General features: G+C 54.7%; 1 protein-coding gene across 1 annotated transcript; it reads right to left on the bottom strand.

Moving 5' to 3' along the window:
• Positions 1 to 234: 234 nt before the first annotated feature.
• On the bottom strand, positions 235 to 13546 carry LOC128828753 (nuclear receptor ROR-beta-like; the record flags this gene model as incomplete). The annotated part of the gene is made up of 9 exons (XM_054013680.1): positions 235 to 910; positions 1936 to 2048; positions 2978 to 3088; positions 3806 to 3913; positions 8091 to 8223; positions 9402 to 9523; positions 11830 to 12243; positions 12699 to 12840; positions 13436 to 13546. Coding segments are annotated over 9 exons (1416 nt in total), but the record flags the coding sequence as incomplete, so codon positions are not given.
• Between the last annotated feature and the right edge of the window lie 4507 nt (positions 13547 to 18053).

Genomic DNA, 18053 nt, shown 5'->3' with positions numbered 1-18053 from the left:
TGCAGACCCCACTAGCATCCCTTCTGGTTAGATTTGGACAGTTACCCTGCTAGATTCTTCATAAGGGGATACGATGTTGAATTTCTACTTCCCTGTTTTCCACCGAGCGGCCCAGTCATTACAGGCCTGGCTCTGTCCCCCTGCTCCTTGGGTAGTCATTAAACCCAGGGCACATTAAGAGTAAGATGCTACTTTTGTCTTCTTTTCCCTCCACGCTTCAGTCCAATTCAACTCCGGCCTTTACTTCTCTTCCCATCCCCTGCCTGTTTTTGGTTAGCCACCTATCCCACCAAGTCTGTATTGCCCCTTTTTCATTCCATCTTTCTGGTGTTTATTTAATTTAAAACAAACAAATACATATGAAACAAGAGGAGAACAAGGGCTGGTCCTGGGATGAGTGCTGGGAGCTGGGCTCCTTTGCTTTGTTGCCTGGGCGTGTGTCTGCCCCATGGTGATTCATGCACTAAGGGAAGGTGTTGGTACGGTAATGGAGCGTCTCCTCGAGGGAGTGGAGATTTCACATTCATTTCACCGGTATGGCAAAGTCAGTTCACTTGTCCTTCAAGGTGCATTACATTCAAGAGCTATTGCAAACCACAGCGAGGAGGTGGGGCAGAGGGGCAGATCACCTCACCCCGTAGGGTCTCTCGGGTTTGGTTATTTGAGTTAAATGAACCTCCCCTGGCCCCCAGTGTTTCTGTTCCCTCCAAACTTTGGGAAATGAAACAGGGTCTGGCCGCTCCGAGCCTTAGCTCTCTCGTGGGTCGCTGTACTGGAGCTCCGAGTTGAATACTTCCTTGTACAGGGGCGGAAAGTTCATAACGGTCTCCGGATGCAGGAGCCGGAAAAACTCCAACTTGTCCAAGTGCAGGTTGCAGATGGTTTTCATCAAGGGCAGCTTGGAAATCATCTGCAGAGGAGAGAAGCAGGGGAAGGAAGTGAGATTTGGGCTTGCGATCAGTCATGCCCAAGCTTTGCGGTCACTGGATGGGGCTTAGCTAGATGTGGCCTGGTGTCATGACAGCGATGTGGCTACAGCAGCATGAAACCCTGAAGATGCTGTGCTGCGCCTGGGTGACTGCTTCTGGGAACGGACCAGGGCTGAGAGGCACCAGGTCAAGCCCCGTTTTGAACCGGTACAATGCGTCTATCCTAGGGGCTTGCTGTTCTCAGGGGGAAATGATTTGGCTCCCCCTGGGGCCTGGGAGAATCAAGGGAGCAGCTGGGTTGGTTTTCAACAGCCCTGAAAATCTACGGCTGAGGTTTCCTCCTCCTGCCCGCCCGACGGTACCATAATCACTCGATCCTGAGAGTCACAAACGAGCCCTTGCACTACAGACGGCTGATACGTAAACCTCACCCACACCTGGTACTCAAACCCTAACCCCTCCATTCTTAACACACAGGCCTCTTGCACTTGAGTGAGAGGAGAGCTTCCTTGGCCGGCCCCTGCAGCAGGTTCCACTATAATTAAGTAACAAAGCTCACCCCAGGCTGTGGGAGAACAACTCTGCTGTGATGCTCTGTTCCCCCCCACCCCAGCCCAGGCTGTATGTCATGCCAGAATCAAGCCTTGATGAAACGCTGTTAGAAAGGACGTAGCCCGTTCGCTCAATGCTAGAGGCCTTGTGCTATGCAAGGAGTCAGGTTAGAAGATTCTAATGGCCTTAACATTTAGGAAGTGAGAACTATTCCCGTAGGACCTAGCGAATCCAGCCAACGCAGGAGGATCCCTACGGTCTATCCACCAGGGGCTTTGTCCAGTTGAGTTGTAAATGTCCCTAGGAGTAAGGCTACCCTCCCCCGCTGAGAGCCAATCCCACAATACAACGGTCTTCAGTATCGGGACCATTTCCCCTTGATGTTCAGCCCTTGTTTTTCCTTTGTGCAATTCCACCCCCGTTCCGCCTGGCTGCTCCCAGTCGGCTCCGTTACCTTTGAGAGCTTATCCTCGCTGGGGTGTTTCTTCTGGATCTCGTGCTGCAGGGCTATGTAGATCTTGTCCTGGAGTTTCTGCACCTTCTTGGATTCCGTGAGCCAAGGGCGATCTGCGAATCGATAGCCAAAGCTCACGTCAGCCCCGGGACATGGCTCTGAATCCTGCATAGCACGGCAACGCTGCGGGGGGGGGGGGGTATTTCCTTAACTGATTTTCCTGCCCTTCATATGCAGGGAGCTACAGGTCACTACTTTGCTTTGTGATCATTTCCCACCCCCCCAGTGACACCTCTCGCTTGTCCTCACACATTTGTCTTGGCTGGAGAGGGCTCCAAATTCCAGAACCAGATCTGGCAGGAAGTGGAGAAAAGAGGGCGGGAGGGGGGGGGGGGGAAGAGGGCTCAGTACAGCACTTAAGGTTACAAGGATTTTCCACTGGGCCATTGGTCTGACATGCTGCCTCTGTTGGTGGCCAATGCCTGATGCTTGAGAACGGTTCAGCCCCCACTAGCGCCCAACTGTGTACAGGGGCAGTTCTTTCCTGACCCCAGCAGCCATCAGTTTTGCGCTCTGAAGCATGAGAGTGGATTACCCTTGTACTACAAGGCTTGGAGACTTGAAGGAGGAGAGCGAAGTTGGAGAACATCAGGCAGCTCTCCCTGGATCTTGGAGTGGGATTTCTGTTTAGTACAAGCCTCTTCAACTAAAGGGCTCCGTCCCTACAGCAAAGAGCTGAAGGATGCGCTACATGCAAGCAACTTCCCAAGCAACTGCTTTGCTCCTTGAGGGCCACCTCTGCTAACCCTAAAAGCAGCGGAAGCTCAGGCTTCAGTCCTGCTCTCACTGGGGAGTTTTGCCATAGACACCATCAGCAGCCAGGTCAGATCCATGTGCTTCATTTGCTCCACCTGACAATGATCTAGTGGGTCTTCAATTTCTCTGATAAGGCTTAGGGTTAACTCTCCCCAGACTCACAGCCAAAACACTCTCTCCTGGAGCTGAATGCAGAACAGACATTGCCATTCGCCTGTCCCCCTACCTGGAGAGAGCAGGACGGCTGCAGTGAACAGTGCAATCTCCTCGTCCGAGAGCTGTAGCCGGCACAAGTTCCTCCCGAGCTCGAAGACGGCATTGATAAGGTCGTCACAGCCTAAAGAGAAGACATGGGAACAAGAAGCACATTACGTTCCAGTGCCGCAGACCCCTTCACTACAAGAAATCTGCCTCTGTCCCCAAGTCTCCGGGCTCCTCTCCTGAAGGGAGTCACTTAGAAGGCTCCCGGAGACTAAGCAGGCAAATGGGGAGGAACCCAGCAGGTCTCCAATGAAGGAATCCCAGCATCACAAGCCAAAGGCACTGGGGTGAAGGCCATCTCCACATGGCCCTGCCCATTAAAATCAATGGGTGCAGGGTCCACCCATGTGGATCCCATTGCAGGATTGGGGCCTACACTTTGTTAGCACACGTCCAGACTGAGACCCATCAGCTTGTGGCACAAAGACCAACCAGCCATTAGCTGGATACACCTTTGGGAGGCACCCAATCTAGGCTGGGGTCAGAATGACAGCCTAGAGCCCATTAGCCACTGTCCCATTTGCTAGCCAGCCTCTGAGAATATAAACTATGGGATTCTGCAAAAAGAAGTGCTAGACAGGAGGACAAGACTCCGTGACTTTCATTATGTTCCTAAACCCCCTAGGTGCTTCTGATGCTTTCCCCCTTACTCCTTGCCATGAAGTTAATGCAGTGACTGGGACCCTTTCTGTAGGATTCACTGCTATGTTTTCACCATAAGAAGCTTTAAAGAAGAGTCATAAACTCACCCCCATCACCCCACAAGGACAAAAGCAAACAAACCAGCTCTTACCAAGCGACTTGAACATCTGCATGCCACCGTATTTCCCCTCGAAGAGCACCGTGTTATTTAAAGGGTTGAATGCCCGAATCATTCGGATCAGAAGCACTTCCAGGCAACCTAATGCAGGCAGAAAAACAACAGACAACGAGGAGGAGGAGGGAAAGGAGGAGGGTAAGGGAGCATTTCCGTCATCCAAGGACAAAAAAAAAAAAAAATCCAGACCAACAACCCCACCACCCCCAATTCAAGTATAAATTCCAAATGATTTTTTTAAAGTGTTTAAAAAATCCCAATTTTGTTTTTTTTTAAAAGAGCAATTTGTGACCATGATATTTCAACAAAGGGAAATATGACCCAGTCAGTTAGCAACGGAAAGCAGAGAGATCAAATGATCAATGTAACGGTGGATTACAAAGAAAGGAGCAGGTAAAAACAAAATAAAAAAATGGAAGGAAGAAATGAAGAGGTTGGTTAGATTCCATGTGCTAAGGCTTATAAACTAGGCAACATTTGGTTTTAAGTGTAGCAACCTGTATGGAATTTGGAGGGAGGAGCATGGGTTGCAGGAGGGAAGACATTTGGTGAGGAACCAATGCAGGTTGCTATATAAACAGATGTAGCTGGGAGGTGCCCAGCCATCTGTATTGTCTCTCACAACCATGCACAGCGCCAGGGTGGATGTGGGCGTGTTACGGCAGTGGTATGGCTGTGCTTTAGGACGCTGGGTTACTGTGAGATGACTAACCTAGGATTGCCCAACTCGCAGTTAGCCTGCACTGAAGACGCGGCCTGATTCTCCATCACCCTACCCCTCGTGGGGTGGTTTACATCAGGGTGAAATGGACGGATGCTTTTCCCTGGTGTAAATGGCAGTGCAAGGGAGAATCAGACCCGGGGGGAGCTTAACACCAAATTTTGGCTCCCCAATCCCGCAGTCTGATCTGCTAGCATGGACCTGACTGTAGGATCGGGGCCTTCATGTGTGAAAATCTAACAGGAAAGGAGTGTCGGGGACTGTACATGTGGTGAGAGCTCTCAATGGTAAAGAATCATCTGTACGCAATCAGAAAGCACACTGGATTGGCTGCAGCCCCAGGGTCGAAGGCTCCTCCTTCACCTTTCCTTCTCAGTAGCAAAAGTGCACAGATGTTCCTGTACTTCTGCTGTAGTTTATAAAGGGCAGTGAAAGCAGGGTTTTGCATTTTAAGCCAGTTTCGATGTATTGGGATTGCACCAGCGCTCGACGCAAACAAAAAACTAACTTGGGACTTCGAAGTGGAACACAAAAGCGAAATGGATTAATAATAATAAAAGTGGATTCTTGGCTCTGGCTGCTGGGATATTTCTAGTGGGAAGAAGGTCAGAGCAGTCGCCTTAGAGTTCAGAGAGGAGCAGTAGTTGCAGTAATGGAAAATCTGACCCTCCAGCGTGGGGTTAGTGTCTGAGCCGGTCAGGAAAGGTGTCTTAATTCCCAGGAAAACGTAGACAAGCACAAAGAGCGTGTCATTTTCACTGATATTTTTCTTCAAAAGTTTTCTGGGTTTTCAATTAAAAATTTCGGCAACATTCGACAATTCCCAGGGAAATTTCCACTTTGACGAAAAAGCCATTTTTGGTTGGAAACACCCCCTCCCCCATTGCGAATGAAAAATTCCAACCAGCTTTAGTTAGTGCCTGAGAGCTGGAAGGTGAAACTGACTAGAAACCCAGGGCCTAATTCTTTAGTAGTTCTGGACAGGGCCGGCTCCAGGCACCAGCTAAGGAAGTAGGTGCTTGGGACGGCCAATACAAAGGGGCGGCAGTGGCACTCCGTCCGCTATTGGGGCGGCACGGGTCTTCGGCGGGAATTCAGCGGCGGGTCCCTCAGTCCCTCTCTTCCTCTTTGAGCTGCCGCCGAAGTGCTGCTGAAGAGGAAGAGAGGGAGTGAAGGACCCGCTGCCGAAGTGTCGCCGAAGAATGGAGCAGCGCGATTGAGCTGCCGCCGAAGTGCCGCCGATCGGGCCTTTTTTTTTTTTTTTTTTCCGCCGCTTGGGGTGGCAGAAAACCTGGAGCCGGCCCTGGTTCTGGACAGTTATTTACACCAGTGCCAAGTGCTACCAGAATACAGCGGGATCATTTTATACCCGCTTTGCACTGGCAAGAGAGAATCCGCGCTATTCAGGCCTAAAAGTGTATAAAACAGCCAGCATTGTCACGACGACATTTATACAGTGCTGCAGAGGTGTAGGGCACTGCTCAGACGTTCACTAAGTTACCCTCACAACACCCCTGGGAGGTAGGCATGGGAAACTGAGGCATGGAGAGGGGACACAATTTGCCCCGCAAGTCACTGGCTGAATCAGTATTAGAACTCAGGTCCCTTCTGACTCTATGTGGGCAAAGATACCAAAGAGACGGATGCTGTGAGCACTAGCTAGAGTCACAAGGGTTTTCAGAGGGGCCGAGCATCTGCAGCCCCCATTGACACAGCTGGAGTTGGAGCACTGCTGAAGGTCAGGCCCCTAGGAAGCAGAGATGGAAGAGACTTATCAGGTCTTGTCCAGGATTATCGGTGCAGGATGGTTTCCTTCTGTCTATTCCTTAGTGGTCGTGGGGTGGGAGGGGGATCCCCAGGGGTTAAGAGGTTGGATCTGAAATGCACTTGGATGCTTATGGGAGCTGGAAGCCGCAGAGACACACCTGGTGCCTCCCAAGATCCCAACGCCCCTGTACGTGGGGGGAGGGCATTGAAAACCAGACCTGGATCCAAAATCTATTGCTTTCTCTAAGCTTCCTAATGAGCCAAAGCGAAACTCTGGATCTGAACCCCTCCAAACCCGGTGGGGGATGAACTCCAGACCTGGACTTGAATAGTTGAGCCCATCTACACGCAGGACCTTTAATAAAGGTCAGGCCCACCTGTGGAATGGGGAAAGCTTGGTGAACAGGGGGATTGTGCTTTCCCCTGACTCGGCTAATCCCTGAACATTCCCAGCCTGGCACCCTGGGGCTCGTTACCTCTGGAGGATAAGGACCATCAAGGCTGAGGCTCTACATGGTCCTGATTCTCCGCCCCGGCGCCTTCATGTTTCCTGTTCTCTCTCTCTTACCCAGCACCACCAGCTGCTGGTTGTGATCAAAAAGGGGCCAAGCAGGAAGATGTGTCTCCAAGCTGGTTCTGGAGACGATAAGCTGCTGTCACCGGGCTGACGGCAGAGAGGCTGCTCCCGGCATGGCCCTGTGTGTGTATGTGTGTGTGTGTGTGTGTGACCTTGGGGGTGCCTCCATCTCTCCAGGAAGGGGTGGGTGCTGGGAGATGCCCCCGCCCCTCATCTCCTCTCAAGCAGGAGAGCCAGTGAGGAGGCTCTTGGGCCAGGGGCCCCCATGCTGTGAGATGCCCCGTGGGCCTCCCACCATCACCAGTGGCGTCTGACATGCTCCCCCATTGGCTCTGGGCTTCAGCTCCTGCCAGTTCTTGGAATCCTCCTCCCCACCACCTGCCCACAGTGGGAAGTGGGACCTGCGTGTGTCATGAGGTGGGAGATTCGGGGGGGGCGGGCAGCGGGGCTCAGCGTGTGCTAAGAAGGTGAGCCAGACCCACCTCAGTCTGGAAATCAGAACGAGGAAGAAGGAGGGATGCAGATGGCAGGGGAAGGAGGAGGGTGGGGGTGAGTAAGAGGGAGAAGTATTAGTGGGGGAAAGTGGAGAGAACAGCAAGGAGAGAATGGAGGAAGAGAAAGGCAGAGCAGAGAAGGGAAGGAACGAGGAAGTGGCCCTGTGGACGTCTCCCTGTTGAAATCCCAGGCTGAGCCTCCAGGAGGTTGGACTAGATGACCGCCTGAGGTCTCTTCCAACCCTAATCTTTTACGAGGCGCGGTGCGGAGAAGGCAGCTTTCAGCCATTCTTCAATCTGGGCAGCTCTGGGAATGGCCCCGCCGTAAATCAGAGAGCCCCTTGGGGCTGCTAATGTAGGGCTTCTCCATAGACCAGAGCAGCCCAAAATCTCCATAGTGCTCTGTGCTAAACGGCACTGAAGCCTTTCACATTGGCTCCGCCCCTTCCCACCCTAGCCCCGCCCCCACCCAGCACTGAGGTTCTGATGGGGGCATGTAAGGGCTAGTTAGGGTGGCCCTAGGTTGTGCCTGGCTCCCCAGCCCCTGGGGCACTGGGCCAGCCCCATTGTGCTGCCTGGGGACCAGGCCAGGGGCCAGACTGTCTATCAGTGCCTAGAAGGCTGGGGAGGGATTTTGCCACCCCAGAAGGGCGTGGGGAGGAACCTGTCTGCGTGGTGGGGTCCGTCTCCCCGCTCTCTCACCTGCTTTGAGGAGGATGATCTGGTCGTTCTGGCAGAGCTCCATGAAGCCGTCGATGCGCTTGGCGAACTCCACCACGTACTGAATGGCGTTGGAGATCTGCAGGGAGCACTGCTGCCACATGGTCTCGCAGCTCTGTGAGCACAACATGGGGCGCATCAGGGGCAGCCAGCTCCCTTCTGCACATCACCCTCCGTCCCCCCCACACGCCACAAGGGACCAAGCACAGGGGTTCCTTTGTGTCCCATCCTGGGGGGGTGCACTGTATGGAGTTCTGTGCCCCACGCCCCAGAATGCACACCCCCACCCGCAAATCTTCATGCATCTCCCTTCCCAGGGTGCTCAACTCCCGCTGAAATCCAAGGCATCCCTGGGCCATTTGCCCCATCCAAGGACCGAATCGAAGTGGGGGTGGGGAATATAAGTAGTGGTTCCCTCCCAGGCGCCACTCACTAACTAAGCTCCACCCACTTGTCACCAAAATGAGATTCCACTCGCAGTGGATCTTCATAATATGATGGTTCCGCCTCTTTTTTGCTTTGATCAGCCATTTAAATTGGCCATCATTAAACTTCAGAGTGAACGACCCCTTGAAATAGACAGGGGCTTCACAGAGCCCTTAAAGGCAGTCTTTCAGGTTCCTCCCCAGTCTTTCACGCTGCCTGCAGACTCAGGCAGACATGGTTGCAGCAGTTACACTTGGGATATTATGTCTATTTCACAATATTAAGGCTAAAGGCGTCTGGTTCCCCCCCACCAATGTTCACTCCCCTTCCCGCCCCCCAAAATGTTAGCTTGGATTTTGGAGCTCAAGGAGATGGCTTCCGGAAAGAGCCCTGCCTTGCTGTGACCCAGCCTGGTTCACCCCTGTCTCCACTCCCCTGCCCCACTAGGTGATGGTCTGGAACACCAGGGTACGTGGCCTGGGGATTCTGCTGCACCAACCCTAGGGCATGTGTACCCCCAACCACAAAGCTGTGCTCCCCCACTCGCAGATCCACGCCGTGGGGTTCTGCCCCTAACCGCAGGGCGTGCCCAGCCCCATGAGGCAGTGACTTAGTGTCCCCATCACAGCCGATATCCCTTCCCCAACCCCCTCCCCACGGGCTGCACGCTTCTCCAGCTGGAAAGCTGCCATCCCACTCCCAGGGCAGCTGGCACTCTGAGACAGAGGGGTGTCCCATGACGATCTCCCGTACGTGCGCCCTGACCCGGGAGAGGTTAGTGCCGGGGATTGGGTATCTAGAGCAGCCTGTTGTGTGGGGCAGTGAGGCACAGGCCCCGGGGGCTGGTAGGAAGCAAAGGGAAGTTACCTTGTTCTGCAAGCTTCTGATCTCCTCCTGGGTGTAGAGCATCCACGCTAGCCTCTTGAGCTCCTCCGTCGTGTACTGGCAGGTTTCCAGGTGGGACTTGACCACGTTCTGAGCGATCCGGTCTGCCGAAGGAAGCACAAAGCACAGCTGAGACTCAGGGCCTGGGAGACAGGGCCCTGGGTCCTACGGGGGGCAGACAGGCTTCCTCAAAGACAGGGCAGCCCCAGGGACTAATGCAGTGCATAGGCAGCCCCAGAGCTCCTGGTGAGTTGCCAGCATAGCCTCTCAGCTACGGATGTGTTGTGATGAGCTGTCGCGTGTCTATATGTGCCACTGCCTTCTCCTGGGTGGAGTCAGAACTGATCCAGCTGTGTGTCTTAGGCCCTATAGTGCCAGTGGGGATTCTCCTTAGCTCAGGTGCAAGGGGCCTTGTGTTTTCTGGGGTCTGTCCCTGCTTCAAAGTTCTTAGCTGCCTCGGGTTTGTTACAGGATTTATGTGTTGTGAGTGTGCTGAAATTCAGGCAGTTGGCTGATCAGTGGGGTACAGGCTGGACGGCAGCTTAGCAGGGTGTGGGGCATGTTCTGGGTCTCAAGGATGTTAGGAGCAGAGTTTGGGGGGACTATTTTCCTCCTGCCGCTGCTCAGTTCTGGTGGGAGTGGGAGAGGACGGTTCCTGCCACAGCTGCCCTACCCCCCAAAGGGCTTTCTCCAGCCTCCATCCTTGTAGCTGGGGCTGCATTAGCCCTGCATGGACACACTCCCAGAGTGGGGCGCTTTAGGTGGGTGGTGTGGAGATTAATGGAAGGAGGAGGCACACATCAGAGCCTTAGGGGGGCTCATGTCAGGGCCCTAGTGGGGTTCTGGGTAATTGCTACTTCCCACCACCCAACACAGATGTAATGAGGTTGAGTAGTGTCGGCAAACGGCACCCTGGAATATTTGGCCACCTTGATTGGTTGACTTGTTTTGAAGCACGGCCAGCAAATACCGTATAAATAAGATGCAGAGAGGCGTGTGTGTGTGTGTGTGTGTGTGTGTGTGTGTGTGTGTGTGTGTGTGTGTGTGTGTGTGTGTGTGTGTGTGTGTGTGTGTGTGTGTGTGTGTGTGTGTGTGTTGACCTAAAGGAGATCACTCTTTGTCAGGCTCACATACGCCCGCCTGAACCAAAGGGACTTGCGCTTCACTGACTATCTGTACCTGGCCAGTGCAGGAAATGGTCAACTGAAGGGAATGTATCATCTTTGGACGAAGGCAGGGTAAGATTTTAAAAAGATTAATACTATAGGTTAAGTCTAAGTTGTTAAAAAATAGTAGTAGTCAACAGTTAATCAATATATAGTAACTGTATATGTTTTGTGCCTTGCTGAAACCGGGTACAGCATTGGTGAAGTTAGCAATTTATAAATCATAAAAGCTTTACAAGTCGCTGTGCCTGTCTTCAGTATAAGTTACCATCAAGTTTATCATAAAAGTCAGTAAAAGTTTATAAGTTATTAAATAAGTTAATAGGTAGGTTAAAATTAGTAAACCATCGTTGATTAATGTATCAGTTTTGCATATGAATTTGTGTTGGTTGGGGATGGTTACAGTACACGTAAAGTCATTAGACTCATTCTGTCTGTGTTGCCTTTATAGTCATAAGTCATTAAAAACTTTTCTTGAGGAATAATTAGTTGTTTAGTTTCTCTTTTGCGGACACTCCTCAACCTCATTACATCTGTGTTGGGTGGTGGGAAGTAGCGATCACCCAAAACCCCACTAGGGCCCTGATGTGAGCCCCCCTAAAGCTCTGATGTGTGCCTCCTCCTTCCATTAATCTCCACATGGCGTAGTCGGCAGGATTCGAACCTGCGCGGGGAAACTCCAATGGATTGTGGTCAATTTGCTAGACTCAAAAATGCCCCAGTCAGCTTAAATTGGTGTCTGGTTGCAGAGCACAGTAACCACAAGTCTGTATCTATATTTACAAAGTTTCCATTTCAGTCTATGAAGCTTCCCAGATAGATTATGCTTATGCTTGCAGGATTCAACTGTACTCGTTTCTTACAACTTCCGGACGTTTGAGGCCTAACAGTACTTAGCCTGACACTACTTGCCAAGGCTTGTGCACATTAATCACAGGTGGGTGCCAGACTCACGGGGAGGGGACTGCAGGAGGCTCCAGGAGAGAGCAGGACCAGAGCCTGGGAGTCCCTACTTTATCTTCTGCTATCAGCATGTAGCCCCTGTTTAGGGACAGGCCCACATGAGATGATAGCCTACTACTGCTCCCCACTAGCAGAAATGCTCCTTTAGCTCAAGCATAGAGGCCTGCACTTTCAATGCTGAAGGTCTGGGGGTCAGCCCTACTGATGGGTGGTTGCTCTGAGCCCTGCAAAATTCAGCTCATGCCTTCTCTTATGTCTGGGGTTGGGGAGCAGGTACTGACCGATCTCGAGCATCGAAATGTCCGAGGCAAGCTGGCTGCCTTCCAGGGTGTCGTGGGCAAAGAGGCCGGGCTCCAGCATCAGCTCGTAGATGGACTCCTGCTTGATGAGTTTGGCATCGCTGACGTCCATGCTGGACTGGTCGGGCGAGGGCTGGGCCGAGGTCAGGAGGTCGAGGTTGTAGTAGGTGCTGCCTCCGTCAGGGGTGAGGGGGAAGTCGAAGAGGAGCCCGTCCGACAGTGGGGAGATATCGTCCAGGTCCGAGACCCCGCTGCTCACGCTGGTGGGGTAGACCCGTGCCAGGGCCTCGGAGTCGTCCTTGGAGACCCCGTTCTGCTCCTGGTTCTGCTGGTGCTTCTGCACCTCCGCATACAGGCTGTCCCGCTGCTTCTTGGACATGCGGCCGAACTTCACCGCTGGGGAGAAGGAAGCAGGGCCAGTGGGCTTGGGCACGTGGATGGGGCGCAGTGGCAAACGAAGGGTTAACAACAACTCCACTGCCCCAGGCAGATCCCAAAGGAGTAGGAGGGGGGCAGGGCAATGCCCTCAGGCTCCAGGGCTGGGGTGATTATTTTGGTACATTCCCATGATGGGATTTTCCCCTCCTTTGATTAGCAGCAGCGAGCAGAGGCCCCAGCTGGGATCAGGGCCCCCACTGTGGTAGGTGCTGAGCACACAGATAGGGGGACAGTCCCTGCTCCAAGGAGCTTACAGCTGAAACTGACGAGATGTACCCAAGATCCCTGGCACGGCCAGGTATTCAAGAGTCCTGGCTCAGAGCCTATTACTATTCCCCACTGAGCGGCCCGGCCTGCAACTCCCCGATCCCCCAGGAGCCCAGCTGACCCCCAGGCCTTGGGAGCAGACTCACCGTCACGCGACATGCCCAGCGCCAGACATTTCTGCAGGCGGCAGTGCTGGCACCGGTTCCGGTTGGTCCGGTCGATCAGGCAGTTCCTCTGGCGCGAGCAGGAGTAGCTGGCGTTATTCTGCTGGCTTCTCCGGAAGAAACCCTGCGCGGGAAGGAGGACGGTTCAAAAAGGGGTGGGGTGGGGATCCCCCACGTGGTCTGGTCTTGTACTTCTATCATAGCCAAAGCCCTGTGGTTTGTATGAGGGTGGGGATGGAAAAGGCCCAGCGGGGGCACCTGGCCCATCCCAGCCTAAGATTGTTCCTGGGGAAGACGGTCTCTTGTGCTTTGTCCAGCCTTGGCCCACGCAATGGGAACCGGGGGCTGTTCCAGAGTGGGGAGGGAGCAATGCCAGACCCAGGGAAGGGATGAAGGGGTGGGGGAGGTGGAGGCCAGCGGTGGTGCTAGTAGGATGGTGACCAGAGCCAGGGAGGTTGCCCTGCGATTTGTCCCCAAGCAGCTCAACCAGTGTATCCGGCTCCTGCCCGGCAATGCTCCTAGGCTGGGACCTTCAATGGGAGCTGGCGTCTGGCTGGCGTAGGCTCCTTTGGAAACCCCTGCCCCAGCGCTGGGCGAGCAGACGGCTCACGCCAAAGAGGTGTGTAAACCAAGGCCACCATCCCCTGAATCACCGGGCTGAGAATGCCCAACTCCTTACACCTGCCGAGTGCCAGGGCTGGACATAGCCCATCACTTACCTTACAGCCTTCACAGGTGATGACACCATAGTGAATCCCCGAAGACTTGTCTCCGCAGATCTTACACGGGATCACTTCGATTTGGGCTGCAGCCGGGAGGGGAACAAAACAGACAAGCCCAAGTCAGTTCACTGCGGCGTCTCTCTCTCTCTAGGGAACAGAGCAGTTAAGACCCTTGGCCCTTGTGCGGAGACAGGGACCTCACAGCGCTTTACCAACAGACATTAATGGAACCTTCTGGGAGGTGGGTAGTATCATCCCCATCTTGAGGGAAACTGAGGCACGGAGCAGGGCTGTGACTTGCTCAAGGTCAGCCAGCAGGCCAGCAATGGAGCTGGGAACAGAACCCAGGTCTGCTAATCCTGTACTCTAGTCAGTAGATCCCACCGTTTAAACCCTCTGAAATGATCCTCTTACGAGTCCAGCCTCCCTGCTCAGCACACCTGGGAAACAAGCAACACCAACTACTCAGCTTGGCAAGCAGACGCTCTTTTCCCAGCCTCACTCCAAGCACCGCAAGACCCGGCCTAGGCCCCGTGCCAAGTGGCCACGGGATCCCCTCCAGGTTTTCCTCTTCCTTATTCCTGATGGTGAGTGAGGAGGCTGAGGGACTCATTAACATTTGGCTTGATTCTGTACCTGTGCTGGTTGCACTTATAGTCACGAGTGGATCTGAGCACTCAGAAGGGACGGATCTCGGCCTGCGGGGATCCCACACGCCTGCCCTGCCTGAGCCTCTTTGCAGAGACTGAATCCTGGAACCTCTCCATCTAAAAGCCCATATTAAACATCCAGACCTGCTCCACCCACTAGCAGGAGACAAAGCGCTACCCTGCACTAGCTTGAGGTGCACACCCAGGTGCAGTCTGTCTGCAGCGCTTAAATGGCCACTTTTCTCCATCTTTTTTATGGCAGGCTATCAGCCTTTCAAGTATTTGAAGACCTCTCAATCTCCTCTTTTCCAAACTAAACATACCCAGTTCCTTCAGCCTTTGCTCATATGGCTTGTGTTCCACCCCTTTGATCATTATGGGAGGGATAGCTCAGTGGTTTGAGCATTGGCCTGCTAAATCCAGGGTTGTGAGTTCAATCCTTGAGAGGGCCACTTAGGGATCTGGGGCAAAATCAGTACTTGGTCCTGCTAGTGAAAGCAGGGGGCTGGACTCGATGACCCAAGGTCCCTTCCAGTTCTAGGAGATAATAATAATTAATGGAGATATCCTATTATCTTTGTCAGTCACCTCTGAATCCTCTCCAGTTTCTCTATGTCCTTTCTACACATCAATGACCAAAAGTGGACACACTTCTCCAGCCGAGGCCGAACCAGCGCCAAGTAGAGCGGTACTATCACCTCCCGTGGCCATGCTCTGCCTCTGTTAATGCAACCCACAATTGCATTGGCTTTTTTTGCAACAGCATCGCATGGCTGGCTCCGGTTGAGGTGGTGATCCACCACAACTCCCAGAGCCTTGCGCAGCCATGGAAGTCCTGAGCTGCCCCAGTGGTACAGATGTACACGCATTACAGACTATTGGGGCAGTGTTCTCGGTAGCGGGGATTGAAGGGGATTCAGAACCTGGGTTACCTGCCTAGGTAGGATCTAATACAGGAGCAAAGGATGAATCAGTACAGTGAATCGGGCTGCAATTCCCAACATGCTCAGGAGATGGCAGTGAAGTGCTGTTCCCAGCCATTATCGGATGGATTACAGCTGGGTGGGTGCATGAAGGGAAAGGTCTCTCACTCTTAGCAGCAGTCGCAAGGCAAGGACGAGGATTTCACAGCTCGGCTGACCAAAGACTCGCCGTCCCCTGACCCCCAACACCCACCCCTCCAGAGCCACATCTGCCTGTGCTGAAACTGGCTCCCCAACCCCCCCCCACATAGCTACCAGTTCCCGGTACGGGGCTGCCCTGCATGGGTCGGACACAGGGTAATGTACCAGGTGTGTGCATGTCCCGGTCGGACACAGGGTAATGTACCAGGTGTGCACTGGTGGTGCTTCAAACCCTAGGCCGCCTCCTCCTGGGTGGGCTCCCATTGTATGCACACGCAGCTAGCAGGGAAGGGAGGGCAGGGGAGAAATGGGGCAGTTCCCAGAGGCCATGGGTGTAGTTAGTTGCAGGCACCCAGGGACTGGATATCATCAGTCAAAGGCAACAGAGAATGCAGAAGGGTGCTGCAGTTTCATGGCTCAAAAGGCCGCATGGAGGGGGAATTCCTATGTCCCCTGTAAGTGTCCCCACCGTTGCAAGAGGGAGGGCTGGGCTGGGCTGGCGCTAAAAGAGCTTGGCTTGTTTAGCCTAAGTAAAAGGAGACCAAGGGGAGATCTGATTGCTCTCTATAAATACATCAGAGGGATAAACACCAGGCAGGGAGAGGATTATTTAAGTTAAGCGCCAATGTGGACACAAGAATAAATGGAGATAAACTGGCCATCAACAAGTTTAGGCTCGAAATTAGGTGAAGGTTTCTAACCATCAGAGGAGTGAAGTCCTGGAACAGCTTTCCCAGAGGGGCACTGGGGGCAAAAAACCTAACTGGCTTCTAGCCTGAGCTTGAGAAGTTTCCGGAGGGGATGGTATGAAGGGACTGCCTACAATGGTGTGTGGCCCGTTGGCGACGGCCAGTAGCAAGAATCCCCAACGGCTGGAGATGGGACACTAGAGGGGGAGGGCTCTGAGTTACTGCAGAGAATTCTCTCCCAGGAATCTGCCTGGTGGGTAGGTCTACCCCACATATGGCGATCAGGGTCTAGCTGATCGCCATATGTGGTGTTGGGAAGGAATTCCCCCCCTCCCCCCCCGGTCAGACTGGCAGAGACGCTGGGGGGGTTTTCGCCTTCCTCTGCACCATGGGGCCCGGCCCGGGTCACTTGCAGGTTTAAACTAGTGTCAGTGGTGGATTCTCTGTAACTTGACGTCTTTTAACCATGATTTGAGGACGTCAGTAACTCAGCCAGAGGTTGGGGGTCTCTTACAGGAGTGGACGGGTGAGATCAGACTAGATGACCATGATAGTCCCTTAAAGTCTATCAGTCTGCAGGGGAGCCTGGAGTGAGGCTGCTGGACACAGACAGACCCTGTGGTCCTCTCTGGCTCTCCAGCTGGCAGCCTGGGGTCACTACACAGGGCAGCCCTAAGGCCCAGTCTGGATTTGGCAGCCGTGGAATGGGATTGCTGACTGCACTGTAGTTCTGGGGGGCACTGCCAGCAAGCCTGGTCCCCACAGTACGTCAAACCTGGGGCGCCCCCTGGTGTTTGTGTGGGTGACGCCTTTCACGCCATCTCTGCCGGTTTGCTCGTCTCATGGATAGAGCACTGGGACTCAAGTGACCTGGGTTCTAGCCCCAGCTCTGCTGCTGGGTGACCTGGGGCAAGCCACCTGCCCTCCCCACTGCCTCAGTTTCCTCATCCGCAAAATGAATGATTCTGCCCTCCTTGGTAAAGTGCTTTCAGAACTAGAGATGAGAAGTGCTATGAGAGCTAAATATTATGGTATTTATTTGCACTGCAGTACCACCAGGGACCCTAGTCACAGACCAGGACTCCACTGTGCTAGGCGCTGTACAAACACAAGGAAAAGATGGTCCCTGCCCCAAAGAGCTTACGGTCGAAGTATAAGACAAGAGACAACACAGACAGACAGGGGAGCACAAGGAAACAACGAGCCAACAACAACAGGCCATCTCTGCCGCAGCTGGAGTCATTCGGGTGTCCCTGGTGAGGTCATTGGCCGGCCCGTTGGGACGAGCATTGGGATGGGGTCTGGTAGTGAAGGGGATGCCGAACGGGCCTGATTCTGCTTTGCACCTCCGGCGCTGATTTCCACAGCACTCTGCAGGATTGGGGGCCCCTGCAGTGGGGGTGCATGTTGACCTGCCAAGGCTTTGGTTGGGTGGTTTTAAAACCAAAAGACCAGGCAGGAGGCGATGTAAGGCAGGTACCAAGGCAGCTGGTCAGCAGACTGGCCCGGCTGGGCAGGCCCCGGGCACCACAATAATAGGGTTACCATACGTCTGGATTTTCCCGGACATGTCCGGCTTTTGGGGGCTCAAATCCCCGTCCGGGGGGAAATCCCCAAAAGCCGGGCATGTCCGGGAAAATCGGGAGGGAGGGCTGGGCCGGGGTCGCGGGGCCGGGCCGGGATCCAGGGGCGCAGTGCCGGGCCGGGGCCGCGGGGTCGGGCCGCCGGGGGGGTGAGCTGGGCCGCGGGGTCGGGCCGCCAGGGGGGTGCGCTGGGACGCGGGGCCGGGAGCCGGGGGGTCGGGCCGGGAGCTGGGCCGCCGGGGGGGGGGTGCGCGGGGCCGGGGGGGTGCGCGGGGCCAGGGGGGTGCGCGGGGCCGGGGGGGGTGCGCGGGGCCGGGCCGCCGGGGGGGTGCGCTGGGCCGCGGGGGTGCGCGGGGTCGGGAGCCGGGGGGGTGCGCGGGGCCGCCGGGGTCGGGAGCCGGGGGGGTGCGCGGGGCCGCCGGGGCCGGGAGCCGGGGGGGTGCGCGGGGCCGCCGGGGCCGGGAGCCGGGGGGCTGCGCGGGGCCGCCGGGAGCCGGGGGGGTGCGCTGGGCCGCGGGGTCGGGAGCCGGGGGGTGCGCTGGGCCGCCGGGGCCGGGATCCGGGGGGTG

The sequence above is a fragment of the Malaclemys terrapin genome, chromosome 24, assembly GCF_027887155.1.
Source record: "Malaclemys terrapin pileata isolate rMalTer1 chromosome 24, rMalTer1.hap1, whole genome shotgun sequence".
Lineage (NCBI taxonomy): Eukaryota > Metazoa > Chordata > Testudines > Emydidae > Malaclemys > Malaclemys terrapin.
This window is presented reverse-complemented; position numbering and strand designations above follow the sequence as displayed.